Raw genomic sequence first — 16,679 nt, 5'->3', positions numbered from 1 at the left:
ATTTATAATAATTTAGTCCCAATTGTGAAATTTTTATTCAAAGTTAAATATCTTTTATTATATAACGACTTAATCTTTATAGTTTATAAGAAAAAATTGATCATGATCAATTTATCGATCCATGTGAAAGAAACTTTTAAATCTCAATAATATTTTTTATAATAAGGACTAAATCATTACAAATTATAAAGTATAATGGTTATTTATTGGAGTTTAATGATTACATTGTTATAAATTTGAAGATAAAAAACTAAAATTCGGAGATTAAATGGTTAAAAAGTTTGTTCACCAAAAAGGCAAAATTCAATGATTTTCCAAGTTTGGGAGTATTGGGCCGTTGACAGTTTATTGGGCCGCTATTCCGATGGCTTTTGAAAAGCCCGCCAATGATGTTGCAGTGGATAAAATGGATGAGACGCAATCTTCTTCTCCGCAACACCGTACCTCCCTGGTTGAGAGAGGAAGAAAGATCGTCCGAATGTTCTATCGTCAATGGCGACATCAACCACTCCTGCGCTAATTAGCTCGGAGCAGTTCAAATCCTCTGCCTCCATTCTTCCGCCTCTGCCGGTGAGATTCACCGCCGCCAATACTAAGAATCACTGGCGAGTGAGGTGCGCATTGTCCTCGAACAATTGGCGGGAGAGTAGGCGACTGTTTTCCATTTCTCTTGTCCTCTCAAATTTCTTCCTGATTCCAGACCGTATGCTTCCTTCAGTTCATCGAATTATAGTCGTTTATGTTAGTCCTACTGGACTGGACGGACAAATTCGATGAATAAAAACGTTCTGAATTGTGTTTTTTAATGTTTTCTCTGAAGATGCCTCTGCTGGAAGCTTTCTGGACAAATACGTGAAGAAGTAAACGATCGTGTGATATTAGTTTGAGCCTTTCCCTATCTGCTGAGGTTCAGTTCATCAAACTGATTCTGATGCATTCTATTCAGGAAAAAGCTGGATCCGCTTGAAGTTTATGTTCCAGCCGTCATATTGACGAAGTTACAAATCAAAGACGTCGGTAATTAAGCAAGATATATTCTCCGTTTCTGTAGTTCTTGGATTTTGTTTCCAGTTTGTAATCAAAATTTTGCATCGTTCGTGTGTGAAACTTGATCAGCGGTTCAAAATTTCACATGTAAAAGCATACATGTTTGCTGATGTCTACGCAATTTTATGTAATGTTAACTGTTTTTTCTTTTTGATCGCAGGGAAAATTTTGGAAAGTAGTAAACCAGAATACGCTACATGCCGATCTCTCTTGCGTTCTGGACTTGCATCATCCCTTCGCGTAAATATTCGAGCAGTAAGTTGAAAGCCTTCTGGAATTGTTGAACATTCCTCGATCCTTTACCTGCTCTTTCAAATTTCTCTACTCCGTTTGACCTCAAATGTATATATACCCGTTTTTCCTTTCCGTACACTATTTTCAAATTTAGTATTGAATTCTGTTAGTTCAAGAATATTTTGAAATGAAGCTTGATATCAGAACAATTGTTACTAAGATCAGACTCCTGCAATATTTTGCTCTCTCTATTAGTCATTGTGTTTCTCGCATAGGAGAAAAGTGTTAGAAAATATATCGATAAGTTCGAATTTAATCTAATCTATCCATTAAATGTTTGGATTTAGTGGTAATAGAATGCATATGCTCGTTTAGGCAAGTTTGTATATGCATATGCATACCTCATTGCGACTTTGACAGTTTGATTCCACTGAAATTCTCATTGCTATTCTGATATTTCCATATTGGAGGTTATTTACAGCACTACTGTTTATTCTCAATCGCATTTACTTTTCTTGAGTTCTTTCTGTTCATGAATTTATAAAGAATTGTGGATTTTTTTTTTTCAACAATAGGTTGCACAGTATGCGTCGGAGGATGGAAATGGAAATATTGCGTTCGACAACGTTGATCAATGTCTCAGGTTCTTCTTAATATCTTTTTGAGTTAAGAGAATGTGATTTTGAGGATAATGTCAAATTCAAATTCAAAATGGATATTCTTAGAGCCTATCATTGACAGTGTGATAACATACTGAGGATCTCAACTTCTAAAAAAGCAGGAAACACCGAGCATGGAACATGCTCATTTTTTCTGTTGTTTGTGGTAGTTGATGAAGTGATGTGAGGGACTTGCTATTACTTTATGTTGAATGATATGGACAGAAAGCCCATCTTAATCTCTTACTTTTTTGCGTCTATTAAATGATCTATTTCTAACTTTTGTAAACATTTTGAACTTGTGAAGAGCCCTGGAAGAACTTGATTCTTCACTTTTGCGTGCAACAAGAAATGATCAAGGAACCTCGATTGAATCGATGAAGACCAATATTGACACTGCCGTCCTTGCTCTGGACAGGTAACCTTCTTTTGATTCATAAACAAGAAATGTATGATTTCTTACCAAACATAGAATAAAAAATGGGAGTATATGATCTGGCATCTCATGTTTCATTCAAGACTTCCATAAGTTTGGATTTGTGTCCTAGAAGCCTGAATTTATGTAGTCTATATAGAGATTTGCAGAGATGAATTAAAAAAAAAAAACGTAAACTTAACATAGTTTGTGTCTAGTTTATTGGTTTGCTGATTTACAAAAGTAAATGCTGGTGTAAGAGGGTAAGTTTAAAAACTAAGCTTATATATAGTTCTTGAAAATTAAGTTTATCAACACTACTTTCACCTACTTTTTGGGATTGTTGTAAGAGCCCATGTCATATTTTAACTAAAAAAATGGTTCTTTCAAAGTTGTTTAGTTAGAAAAGCTTAAACTCGTGGTATAAAAGTCGTAAGAAAGCAAATGTAAATTTCAAAGACCAAAAATAAAAAACCAAATAATTATCGAACAAGACTTAAAGTGTATTTAATCCAAGAAGTTAGTAAACCAATGACTAGACATAAATACATACAAAAGTAGATTTAACTAAAAAACCCAAAGCTATATAGACTTAATCGGTTAGTTGCAAACATATCCTTAGGTTGTTAAATTGAGATTCGTGTTTAAAATGGCCATTTAGGAATTAAATGCATTAGTTTTTAGAGCATGTTTGAGAATGATTGTTAAAGTCACTTTTGTCATTTTGAAAACCACTCTGAAACATGCTTTTAATTATTCAAAATCAATTTTGATGGTATGCAAATTGTAAAAATTGCATTTAAAAGTGTAATTAAATATTAAATTAATATTAAGTGATTGAAGACATATTTTAGAAAATAATTTTAACAATTTTAAAATGACTCCCACACACAAATCGATAGCATAATCTAGTCCCACTGAACAAAGTTGCAGTTTCTAAACGTCTTTCCTTTATTACAGGCTCCTTCAAACTGTTCCTCCTGATGTGTTGGCTAAAGGTAAGGCCATTGCTGATGCTTATAGCACTCCAGAAGAGGAGGAAACCGAAATTGTAGACCCACAACTGAAGCAGTTGGAATCGATTTTATAACATATACTCCATATCCTCAACTCACCGCGACCAATCTTCTTTTATGTGAGTATGCCTTATTGAAATGAAATGTGTTTATAATTATAACAGGAATATATTTACGTATATTTGACACCGTTATAACATATTATTTTATTTATATAGGTCACCAATTTGATGAGGTATTTCTCCTCTTACTTTTTTGGCTTTGAAAACTTTCGTAATTGGTGATGATTTTCTTCATTTCTTTTTAATAAATGAAACTGATTTCAAAGATTTGAAGTAAGACTCGAAATAAATTTCTCACTTTTTTTTTCCATTTTTCAATCAAAATTACAACTTTGAGCTGATTTTTCTTTTTGAAAACGGTAGAAAAGATTAAATTGATTCAGAAGTTATTTTTAGGATATGGAATGAAGAGGAATTAGAAAGTGATGATAGTTGGATTTGGATGTTTTTAATTTGATTAAATATGATCATGTATTCCATTGAACATTTACGTAGTTTAGTTTTGAAAAGGGAAAAAAAAAAAAGGCATACTTACTCACTATTTTCCCGTTTTGTTTCATCTTTTTATTGTTTCCGTTTTTACAGTTCAGCTACAATTTTAAAATATTTATACAAATATGCTAAAAGAACAAATAACTCGAGAATAAAAGGAAGTTTTTTAATAAAATCATTCAGACCAACGGTTGATCCAACCTCGGTTTTGTCAAACTAACGATTTCAGCTTAAATTATATAATATTTTAACTCTAATGAAAAAAAATGTCTACACATTAAATTATATAAGATATTGTGTTATGATTTGAGCTTAATATTCAATTACTTCCAGTAGTGTCACCTTAAGAGCTAGAAAATACATTAGAATAAATGCATGGAGACGATTTATTTTAGAAATGAACACTACAATCCTTCTTCTTTATGAGCTACAATTTGAAAATTTTAGAGCAAGACATTACACACGTTGATCTAAATAAGGTAAAGAGGGGAATGAGGGAGAGGAAAAAGAAAATAAAATAACACCATACAGTATCCGTAGTAATAATTTTACAAAAATTCATTCATGTTAAAAATGACCTTCGGTTGGTGGGGCTATGTGTAAGCTTATCATTTGGTGTAGAGGACATCTTCCCAAGGATGGCGGTATAGAGGCTGTTTCAATCTCTTCTGATCAAATGTATGTCTGCCAGTTTCAATTCCAAGAAGAATGCAATCAGAAGAGGCTAACTTAACAACAGGTAAATTCAACAAAACAAAAAGGTAGAACTATAGTTTAAACAGTAAAGTTCAGAAACAGATCATTTTAAAGTGAGTTTGAAACTCACTTGTTTTCAACGAAGTACTTTTTATTTCATATTTTCAGGAAAATAATTTTTTTTTTTTTAAAAAAAAGTTAAATTAAATGCTTCTAGAAAAATCAAATTTAAGTTTTAACTATAATTATCATTTAAAAAGGAATTCTTTGAGGTAGAGAAAAACAAGTTTAAATTATAATGTTGATCCATGAACTTAAATGTTTGTTTGTGCTAGATAAATTCTCGAACTTAACAAAAGATCAATTAGACAAAAGATTAAAGTTTATATCCAATTAAATCATAAATTATTTTGTGTCTAATTGATCCATGAATTTTAAGAAATAAATTTTAAGAAATATCAAATAAGAAAATGATTTATAAAACATAGAATATGTAGTACAAAAAGAAAATAATTGTATAAATAGAACAAAAACAGTAAAAGACTAAAAAGTCTATGCCTAGCCACCATTTTGCTCACTTCTTCCCTACTTTCTCAAATTGAAAACTATAATCACTGATTGTTGCTATCACTAATAGCTACTATCAATTGCTATCACTAATAACTGCTATTAATGGTAGCTTCAATTTAAGAAATATTAATACAGTGAAGGCTATCATTAGCTATGAATGATAGACTTTTATAAGTAGATATCAACATTGAAAAAAAGTCAACTTTGAAAAAATGAGTTATACCAATAATGGAAAATTATTAGTGACTATCAGTGATAGACCTTCATAAATGACTATCAACTTTGAAAGTTTAACATAGTAGCTATCACTAATAATCTTTTATCGTGATTATCCCTAATAGCAGATATCAATCGTTATACTGATAGACTTTCATCAATTAGAATCAACCTTGAAATATGAAGACTTAAGGCTAGCAATAATAGACTTCTATAACTAGTTATGAACTTTCAAAGAAACTCGATATATAGAATTCACCTAAATTCCATCATCGATATCACTAATATCACTCATGTCGTAGTTATCAGTGATAGCTTCTTTCACTGATAAGACGCTATCAATGATCTCACTGATAAGATGCTATCAACGATCTCACTGAAGTGAGATCATGCTATCAAACGATCTCACTGATGCTATCAATGATCTCATTGATATCATGGTATCAGTGGTAGTTCTCTATCACCAATAACATGATATCAGTGGTAACTTTTATCATCGATAATGTTTTATGAGTGGTAGCTTTTATCATCAATAACGTGTTATCAATGTGAGCTTCTATCACCGATAACATACTATCAGTGGTAGCTTTTATCAATGATAGCCACTGACCACCTTATTGTCCATTTCCTTGTACCTTCCAAACATTCTTTTGGTCCCTTTCCTTTTCGATACCTCTCAATTATATTTCCGTAAAAACAGCGAACAACCAAACCAAACTGTTCTTTTTCATTTGATTTTGTAAAGAAATATTATAGTACACAAATACACAAATATTTCAATTTGTATCCATTTTGGGTCATCTATACCATTTTTTTCAAGTTTATTTCTTATAGACATCATAATCTTAAAGTCCTATAAAAAGAAAAAAACTATTGGTCTGTCTGATAACATTCGCATTTCTCATTTTTTGAGGAATAAACTTGTTTAATAACTATTCTCATTTCTTATTTCAAACTTTTAAGAAATGTTTCTAAAAATGGTACAAATTTGTGGACTAAAAAAATAGTTTCTTTTAAATCCATTTTCATTTGCTATTTATATTTAATGTTTCGTTATATAAATCAAACTTGATGATTGACTTGTTGGTGTTAAGTCACTTATGAATTTGGTACTTTCAAAAGGCTTGTGTACAAAACTTAGTCTCATAATTCTTATGGAAAAAAAAAAGCAAAAATTGGATGAAAGAAAGAAAATTAGAAAAAAGAAAAAAGAAAAGAAGAAAAGAAGAAAAGAAGAAACCGGAAAAGGGAAAGAAAATTAAAAAAAGAAGCAAAAAATGAAAAAATGAAGAAGCAAAAATTGAAGAAAGAAAAAAAAATAAAAATAAAAATAAAAATAAAAAAGAAAGAAGAAAAAATGAAAGAAAATAAAAAAGGTGATATATTTTTAGATTTCTTCCCTTATTTTACTATCTATTACAAATATCCTTTAAAATTATGTCTACTTTTTTTCCACTTCTGTGGTATATTTTTCACAATTTTTGCAAGCACATACAAAGTCCTAATCAAATTTCAAAGCAACTACTTTTTTAAGGTTTTAAAATTTGGCTTAGATTTTAATTTTCTTTTTTAAAAAAAAATAGTATCTAACAAAGTAAAGAAATAGATAGGTGGAAAGAGGATCTTCATAAGCTAAAATCTAAATAGAAATAAAATAAAATAAAATAAACAAAATGACTATTAATGAACCTTAGAGTTTCAATGCACTTTCTAAAGTTTCGAGATTAATTATCACAATGCTAAAAAGTCACAATTGAATTTTATGTCCAATTTGATGATCATAAGCTTCTACTTTATTTTAAGAAATGTTGAATGGATTAAAATTTATTAAAACCTAAAAAATTATTTTTTTTTTAAAAAAAAAAAAAAAAAAAAAAAAAAAAAAAAAACCTGTTAAACACAAAATTTAAAATTTAAAAACCTATCAAAACACTTTTTAAAGGTAAGGAAAATAAAATTGAATGTTCAAGGGTTCATTAGACACCTTTAGCATTTGATAACCTATTAGACATAGTATGGAATAAACTTGTTTGACCTAAAAGCAATGCTTCTATTAGTCATAGTTGAGCTTATTATTTTGATTTTGGATTAGGGAGGGTAAGCGACTTACTATCACGATTTTAAAATCGACGTTTGTTGGGGAAGTAGTTAATGTGGTTTGGTTTGACGTGTGTTTGTTGAAAGAGTTTAAAACAAACAAATCAAACCAAGAATAAAATAAATAAAACAAAAGGAATTAGAAGAGTTGGTATTTACTAACCCGATGAGACCAATGGAGCGAGCGAGGACAAAGAGGCCGTTCAAATAGCCAATCTGGACGATCTCATCAATCTCTTGTTTGCTGAACATACCACTGCCGGCAAGAAGATCCAAGAAAAGAGATCCAATTGCACCATCTACGTTAAGAACCAAGTTGTTTGCCTTTGAGAGTGTGTAAGTTTCAACTTCCACAGCATATTCCATGTACTTCACTGTGGGGAAATGTGTTCTTGCAAACCGCTGCAGCAGCTCCACTCTCTTGTCTCTGTTGTCGCCTCTCTTTATCCTTTTACACGTAAATAATCAAACCACAATTCCAATATCAACATTACAAACTAAACCCTCTTTTAATAACTAACCTACCCTTTTATTTTCAATGTTCTAATTTTTAAAATTACTCTGCTTATAAACACTATTTCGAAAGATGAAAACATAGCAAAGAAATTTATAAATAAGCAAACATAACTTTTTTTTATAACAGAACTAAAATAATATTTTAAATAAGGGACAATTGCGTATATGTTTATCTAACACAAAATAATAGCAAATATAGCTCAATCTAATAACACTTACAAATATGACTAAATATTAACTTCTATTGAACCTCCGACCTCTTGGATCAGAGTGTATATCAATACCACTGAGCTAAATTCACTTTAGTCTATTAACTTTGAGTGAAGCTAAATATTAACTTCTATTAATACCTATCATTAACTATTGTCTATTATTGATAGACTTATTTATGACTAAAGTTTATCGGTCATAAGCATACAAATTCTACCCGTTATAGACATAAGAATGGCCTATCAAACATGCAGAATCTGTTGTTGACAGATATAAAATGGTCTATTAGGAACAAAAAAAAAAGTTATCACAAATGGATATATTAATGATCTATCAAAAAAATCACAAGAAAAATAGACATGTATTTGTGATAGAAGGTAGAAATGGTCTGCCGGTAATAGACAAAATAAACTGGTTTGTTAATGATGGACTGTTAAAATAGTCTATCACTCTATCACCGTTATACTATTAAAGGATATATCAGTGATAAAAAATTGAAATTTTGAAAAAATGGTCATATTTACAAATTATTTATTAGTGTGACATATTTGCAAACACGACAACCAATTTTGCCACGGATTAGAAATGTCATTCATTTGAATAAATAAACCATTGGGAGTGTACCTGTGACCAATTCCAGGCACGCGAATTCCTTTCTTTTTCATGCTTTCAACAAACTCATAAGGCGTAAGACCCTACAAGAAGGCAGGAAAAAAAATTATAGAATCATACAGAAAGTACAAACTCGCAGACACCATGTTAATTCAAAATATCTAAATTCTCACTCTGTCATAAGCATCCTTAAAGTACCGAGCAGCGTCATCAATGGCACCACCGAATCGAGGGCCGATAGTAAGCAAACCTATTTCAGAAAGTTACTCATCAGGTAAAAATACTTAAGGAGTTAAAAGCCATGGCATGTGAAGAAAAGAGGAATTACGGTAGAAAAGAAATGAAATGACAGCTACCACATACCTGAGACAAGGCTGGACACAAGGTCTTTTCCAGCCCTTGCAGTTACTATGGTGTTGTGCGCTCCAGATACACAAGGACCGTGGTCAGCACAGAGCATGATACATATCTGTTGAGGACAATTTTTCACAAGAGTGTTCATAGTGGAATACCAAAAGTCAAAAGTGTACTGAATTAACTGGCCTCGTATATCCTCCTTAAATACTTAAGGACGTATTTGTGAGTGATTTTGAAATAGTTAAAGCTACTATCATTATGTTCAAAAACACTCCTTAAATACTTAAAGGAGAGACATGTTTCTGAGTGATTTTGAAATGATAAAAAGTACTATTGATAAAAACACAATGAAACAAGTTTATCTCATTGAAAGTCAATTTTAATGGAATCGAACTTATGTTTAAAAGTATACAATCAAATAGTAAGTTGATTTGGATGATTAAAGCGTATTTAGGAGTAATTTTGGATATGACAATAAAAGTAATTTTACTATTTTAAAATCGCTACTCTCAAACACGTCTCTAGTTGAGAAAAATCCTACTAGAACTAAAGTATCATAAAATTAGCTAGGAACTAGGCAACGAATAGAAAGGGATGATTAATTTCATCAAATGAGCTACAAACCTCAATGAAATGTGTACAATAACGAGGAAGGCTGCGTTTGAACCACAAGAGTGAAATTACATCCCCGACGCCATAGCCTTGCTCAACAATTGAAGACATTGGTATTCCAGCGTAGCTTGGCTCCTCACCTTTTTTTTTTGGGGGGGGGGGGGAGGGGTTGAATTAATAATTATCTTTAGAATACCAAATTAAACCCTAAAACAATTTTAAGAGAATATAGGGATCAGGTTGAAACTGAAAGCATACCTCTGTCATCAGAAATGGTGGAAATAATGTGGGTTGGTGCCCGAACTTTCCCACTCTTAATTGCTGAGCTAAGATCCTCAGGAATTTGAGGAGGTTTCACTTCCTTCACTGGAGTAATTTTCCCGTCTCCAACCTAGAAGTAGATCAGATGGCCAAATAAATTATCTGATAATGCAACTAGTAAAATCGAAGAACCTTATCCCTCCCATGCAAATATAAGGACAAGAGTGGTCGAAAATAGCTCTTCTTAATATCATATAAGAAAGTCATACAATGCAACTTTACCAATTTTTCAAATGTTTCCTTAATTGCAGCTTCAAGGGCCTCATATGATGTGGGAACAATAGCTCCAGCTTCCTTTAAAGCTTGATTTTTTGCTTGTGCAGACTCCAACTCACCACCACTTTTTGCTCCCTATAAGGAAGGTAAGGGAGCAAATAATACGTCAGCCAACCATATCAAACAGTAACAATACTGTAAGCGGAGTACCTCTGAAATCAACTTACAGCATGACCAAATTGAACTTCAGATTTAAACAATGTGGCACAAGTGCCACTAACCCAGGCAACCACTGGTTTGTTAACTTTTCCTTGTTTCAAAGCTTCAACTAAAGAATACTCATCTCGGCCACCAAGTTCTCCAAGCACAACCATCATTTTAACCTAAAATAGGCCAAAAAGGAAAAAAAACACATTGAATGCAAATGAAAAACTGCAGAAGCAGCCAACGAGTCTCTACAACTGAAGACTTGAGCAGCCAAACGGAGATGACTAGATAAACTGAATGGCATGTTGACATGAGAAGGTGTCAATAAGAATACCTGTGGAATGTTGTTAAACCGCAAAATGTGATCAGAAAGAGTTGAACCTGGAAACACATCCCCTCCGATTGCAATACCTGTGCAGTACAAGAATTGATCAAATATTATTTCAAACAGCCCTAAAATAAGACAAGTGAGGTGTCGTAGACTTTACCTTCATAAATTCCGTCAGTAACACGGGCAATAGTATTGTACATCTCATTAGACATTCCACCCTGCAGCATTATAACAAAATATCTCGTATCATTAATGTGAAGGTTAAGTAGAAGGCAATGAGGTTTAACAATTCAAAAGAGAAACGCAATGTAATCTTGAGAAAGTAGGTCAATGGGGAGAAAATATTGACTGGATAGTGAACAGTGACGAACACACTTAAACTACATTGAAATAAGATCTACAATGGCCATAACAATTTATTGATGCATTATCAATCTATATTGGTTGAAAGAAGTAAGTTAACAAGAAATAAGGAAAAGAATAAGAGGCTGCTTACTGATTTAGAGACAAAACCAACAGATCCTGGTCTGTATAGCTTGCATTGTATAATATTGTCAATCGTTCCAGCAGTGTCACCAATTTTAAATGCTCCAGCTTGTATGCCACCAACAGTGGCTGGACCAATAACAACCTGCAGATTAAGCAAAAATGAATCATTCAATTTCAATGAAGATTACACGACTTATTTGACCCTGTTTTTCTTGTTTTCCTTGCGCCATTCATCATTTGGTTTATAAATGTGGCATTTTGTACGATGAACATAAGATCAATAGTATTTATTTTTGTATTACCAAAGTAAGGAGAGATCAATACCACTTGAAGCATCAAACACCAAAGTAAGGAGAGATCAATACCACTTGAAGCATCAAACATTCTTACCTTATTGTTTGCCCGTGCATATGCAATCAATTGTTTGGTGTCCGACTCCGGAACACCCTCAGCTATGACAGCTATAACTCGGATGGTAGGCTGTTTCAAAGCAGCCATTGACGATGCAGCAGCACTACACGGAAGTACGAACTGATTATTAGTGGGAACTAAACATTCCTCTACATCACAGTATCATTAAACAACAATTACTAACCTTCTAAAGGATGCAAAGTTGATGAAAACATCAGCAGTGGGGTGTGCTGCACAAGCTGCTTCAATCCTGAGAAAGAATGAAAAAGAAATTGAGATGCTAATTAATTTATTCTGATTTTTAAACCAATATAACTTAAACCACTTCTACAGATAAGATAAAAGAATGTAAAAATAACCTTAACAACAACTATAAACGACATAAAAGAACATACATATTGTATGGAGAACTAGCACTTATTAATGGATCTTCAACATATGATCATTTAAATCTACAACTTAGAACTTATTATTTGTTATTGGTAATGCTATAGCTGCAAAGGAATGTGTTATAGTCCCAATTAAATTATAAGCGGTTTCCCCGTACTAGAAGCCATTGAAACATAGTGAGCAATACTTTGATAATGATAACTAGAATTAGGTATTAATGAAGAAGAGAGGTTACAAATAGTTAAAAGAATGAGAAACATATTACGCACGTAGAATGCACCGGAATGGCAATTTCCTCTTGACCAAAAAAGAGTTTCTGAAATCCCTCAGAACCAGGATTGATGATTCCAGCAACTGATGGTGTTTCCCTCCCTATAGAGTGAGTCAGGCAGGTAAATTCAGATTACATAAACCATAGCCACCTAATACCAGTCTAACAAAAAGAAAAGTTACAAGAATTAATACACACCGCAGAGGAAGTCAAAATCAAGCATCCGTTGGATGGGAAGTTGCTTGTAGTTATAGAATAATGCTTGTGTCGTGCGAGAGAATATTTGTCCAGTAGCCATGGTGAGCGTCAAAGGGAAGCAGTGTGATTCTTCGTATCTTTTCACTACTAACGATTTTTTTTTTCTGAGAAAACAGCCCAGCAAAGGTTTAAATAAAAGCACAACACAAAATTAAATAGTGTAAGGTTGTTGGGTTTATACACAGATTCAACGCAAGCTATTAATGTGATCAGGTGGCCATGAATGCACTTTCCCTAACATGTTCCCCGTAACCACAAAAGTTGATTATCTAGTCAAGAATAGTAAACCAATAACCTAACTTGTTAATTAAATGATTCATCGCTTTGATTACTAAGTTTAACAGAAACACTATGCACATTAAAGGTAAACCAAGGCGATCTTGATATATCAATCAATAAATCAATCTCCGAAAACTGAATCCAACAAACTGCAACATTGAACTGATTGGAGGGAGAAAGGAAACGTATTAATCCAACAACAGCCAACCAGATCACTGCTGAAACTCAAAAAGAAAAACGAACAACTTTGAATCATCACCAAGAAAGCTAGCAAAGATGGTCACGTAACTTAAAGTATTATGGTTGGTTAGCTTAATTACTTGTTCTTCCCACACAGTCTATCCATAAGTTGCCTAATTAGCCTCATTGATTTTCTCTCTTCTGTACAGCACTCTTAAGTAAATACCTAAATAGGTTCTGACATAGTGTCTTTTCTACCTGCTCTCTCAGTAGATTGATTAAAGCTCATACGCACACTCAATCTCTAGATTAGAAAATTCGAATCGACAACATCAGTTGAAATGTTCAAACACACGCTTACTGAACTCTTATCCCTGGAATTTCAAAACTCCGTCTAAGATCAATGCCGAACAAAAAAATAACACGGAAGGCCAATTTATAGCAGATCAGACGCTCATATACAAAAAGATTTATTCCAAAACAATAAAAGTTCAATCAATTTCAATAAGCACGTAACAATTGGCTTCCAAAAGATCGACAAACACGATATGTCAATGATCAGCAGGAACTTGAAACGACTGAGTAAAGAAATCGAGAAAGCACGATGTTTAACAGCCAAACAGAAATTTGAATCCAGATCTAGAAACTCGCCAGAATCAATTTCAAAGTAAATAAACAACAAAATAAGCGGAAGAACAAAGGCGGGAATCAATATCGGAGACAGGAATGCAACTTGAAAACCTACCTGAAAGCTCACTGAGAGTCGGCGAGTGGAATCCGGCGGTGATCCGGCGGAGAAATGCGACGGAAGAGGAAATTGAATGCAGGAAGTTGGATGAGATTGAATTGGGATTTAAATATGGAAGGTGAGCGTCGTCAGTTGAGAGGACCGGAGAGCTACCCCACAAGAAAGAAGAGGATGATCCAGCATCGTGCCACGTGCCCCTTGTTAGTTGGCTCACAATCATGATTATATTTAATTTTCCTTTTCAACATTCATTTTTTCGACCTCTAATTTAATTTCAACAAATTATTTAACGAGAATATGGTTGAACAATAATTCACATTAATATACTTTTTATATTTATCGACTAAAAGAATATCTTATTCTCTAATCTCTCAAATTGAAAATAAGAAAAACAGTGAAAAAGTATAACTCTTCCCAAACTTGTATGAAAGTAACCATTCCCTAAATGTAGATGGTGACAATTTAGTGGTTGTGCTATTAAATTTGTGATAATCTAGGTTGCATTTAGTAACCATTTCATTTTTTATTTTAGTTTTTAAAAATTAAGTCTATTTTATTCATATTTTTTACTATGATTTGCATTTTTTTAAGTACAATGGTTGAATTCTTAGCTAAATTTTAAAAACAAAAACTACTTTTTGAAAACTACTTTCTTTTGTTCTCAAAATTTGGCTTGGTTTTTAAATCATTTATGAAAAGTGGATAACAAAAAGATAAATTTAGAGGTGGAAGTGGTGTCTATAAGCTTAATTTTAAAAAAATAAAAAAAAAAAAACAAAATGATTACCAAATGGGCCCTTAATTCTTTAAACTTTACAAAGTAACCATTTAATCTTTATAATTTACCATTTATAACGATTTAGTCTTTATTGTAAAAAAATGCTATTAAGATTTAATGAAATTTCTTAACTCTATCGATTGATAAATTGATCCTGAATCAACTTTTTATAATTTATAAAACTTAGTTGCTACATTATAAAAATTGACATTTAATTTTGAATATATTTTTTTATAAGAATTAATGGAGTGTTTGGGATACATTTTAAAGTATTTAGTTTAAAAAATATATCATTTTGGAAAAAATTTGAGCGTTTGACAACCACTCAAAATAGTTTTTTTTAAATGTAATCCGTTTTTATCAAAAGTGCTTAAATAAAAATGATTTTTTAAAAAAAAAACACTTTTTTCTCAAGTTAACCCAAATGAATCCTAAATCGTTACAAATTTCAAAGTATAGAAATATAGTGATTAATTGTTACAATTTGAAATAACAATAATTAGCTAAAGTTCAATTACTAACTTGTTACTTCTACAAAAGTTTGGAGATAAAAGTGTTTTTAAACTTTTTTTTCTTTTGAAATTCCTTGTCCTTCATCAATTTACTACTTTTAAAGTTATTTCTTTTAACAAAAAAATATATATAAGGTTGTTTTTAAAAAAAAAAAAATCAACTTATTTACAAATATAGTAAAATTTTATTATAAATTGTGATAGACCGTGATAGATATCTATCACTTCGCGGTCAATCATTAATAGATAATGACATTTTATTATATTTAAAAATATTTTCAACAATTTTACCGTTTAAAATGTTTTCCCAAAAATATAAATAAATTTCACTTATAGAACAATTGAATATCCAACTAATTTAGAATGTTCGGCTAAATAAATACTTACACGAAGTTAAGATAAATCGTATTAATTGATGTTCTATCATTAGAAAACCAATCACTCAAGTCAATTTGATATATTTTATTTCTTAGCATGTTATTAATTAAGGGATCGTTTGAGCACTGGATGGAGTGAGTTATTATAGCCTACCCATGTTTAGGGCACCAAGTACAATAGTGATGTATATAACATAAAATAAAGTATAGTAAATACTATTACAACATTTACTAATTACTATAATCTTTATTTTTCTTTGTTATAATGTTTACTATTTCCTATCCAGACAAAAATAGTTTACACCTAAATACAAACTATTATAATTCATACTAAAATAGTTTTTATCTCAAACACTAACTATTATAATCTACTGATTATAATAGCCAATTTAACACCCTTAAAAGAGATTAAATTTGTTAAAAGCTATAAGTAAAGTACAATTAGAAGTTCCTATTCCTCACTCTCATTTATATTATTTTTAATTTTAAAGTTGAAAAGACAGAACTTTAAAGGTAAAGTCCAATTAAAAGCCATTAGTGTCACTGTTTGCATGAGATTTCAATAGAAATTTATTTTGTGGAACTTGAACTTTGTATTTATATTAATTTTGTGGAAAGTGAATACAATCTCTAATACACAGTATTTTGATGCTTTCAAAATAAACTATAAACTTTAAGCTAGTTGATCTTCTTGGGTGATCTGCCTTTGGATTTGTTGATCTTCTTGGATGATCGACCTTTGGGCTTGATGATCTTCTTGGATGATCGGCCTTTGGGCTTGATGATCTTCATGGATGATCGACCTTTAGGCTTGTTGATCTTCTTGGATGATCGACCTAAGGTTTGTTGATCTTTTTGGATGATCGATCTTTAGGCTTGTTGATCTTCTTGGACGATCGGCCTTTGGACTTGTTGATTTTCTTGGAAGATCGGCCTTTGGACTTGTTGATCCTCTTGGAGGATTAGTGTTCGCACGAGGCTTCCGGAGAAACTTGTTTCGTGGAGTTGAACTTAAGTTGGTGTTGATGATCCTCTGATTCTCTCTCAGTTGAATGCGTACGCTTGATTTGAGGGAGCGAAGCGCATGATGATCATGGAGT

The 16,679-nt window shown here is 31.9% G+C and overlaps 2 protein-coding genes across 2 annotated transcripts; one reads left to right on the top strand and one right to left on the bottom strand.

Moving 5' to 3' along the window:
* The first annotated feature begins 426 nt into the window (after positions 1 to 426).
* Positions 427 to 3,621, top strand: LOC120075797. Its single transcript, XM_039029472.1, has 7 exons — positions 427 to 703; positions 821 to 860; positions 947 to 1,017; positions 1,208 to 1,302; positions 1,857 to 1,924; positions 2,248 to 2,358; positions 3,316 to 3,621. The coding sequence occupies exons 1-7, from the start codon at positions 493 to 495 to the stop codon at positions 3,443 to 3,445; spliced, it is 726 nt and encodes a 241-aa protein (XP_038885400.1). The 5' UTR covers positions 427 to 492; the 3' UTR covers positions 3,446 to 3,621.
* Positions 3,622 to 4,287: 666 nt separating this feature from the next.
* On the bottom strand, positions 4,288 to 14,060 carry LOC120075796 (ATP-citrate synthase beta chain protein 2-like). Its single transcript, XM_039029471.1, has 17 exons — positions 13,910 to 14,060; positions 12,646 to 12,809; positions 12,446 to 12,548; positions 11,971 to 12,036; positions 11,766 to 11,889; positions 11,383 to 11,517; positions 11,044 to 11,104; positions 10,890 to 10,966; positions 10,576 to 10,731; positions 10,355 to 10,483; positions 10,070 to 10,202; positions 9,824 to 9,951; positions 9,206 to 9,311; positions 9,016 to 9,092; positions 8,855 to 8,925; positions 7,668 to 7,952; positions 4,288 to 4,609 (listed from the first exon to the last, which is right to left on the bottom strand). The coding sequence occupies exons 2-17, from the start codon at positions 12,743 to 12,745 to the stop codon at positions 4,534 to 4,536; spliced, it is 1,827 nt and encodes a 608-aa protein (XP_038885399.1). The 5' UTR covers positions 12,746 to 12,809; positions 13,910 to 14,060; the 3' UTR covers positions 4,288 to 4,533.
* Between the last annotated feature and the right edge of the window lie 2,619 nt (positions 14,061 to 16,679).

The sequence above is a fragment of the Benincasa hispida genome, chromosome 4 (assembly GCF_009727055.1).
Source record: "Benincasa hispida cultivar B227 chromosome 4, ASM972705v1, whole genome shotgun sequence".
NCBI lineage: Eukaryota > Viridiplantae > Streptophyta > Magnoliopsida > Cucurbitales > Cucurbitaceae > Benincasa > Benincasa hispida.
This window is presented reverse-complemented; position numbering and strand designations above follow the sequence as displayed.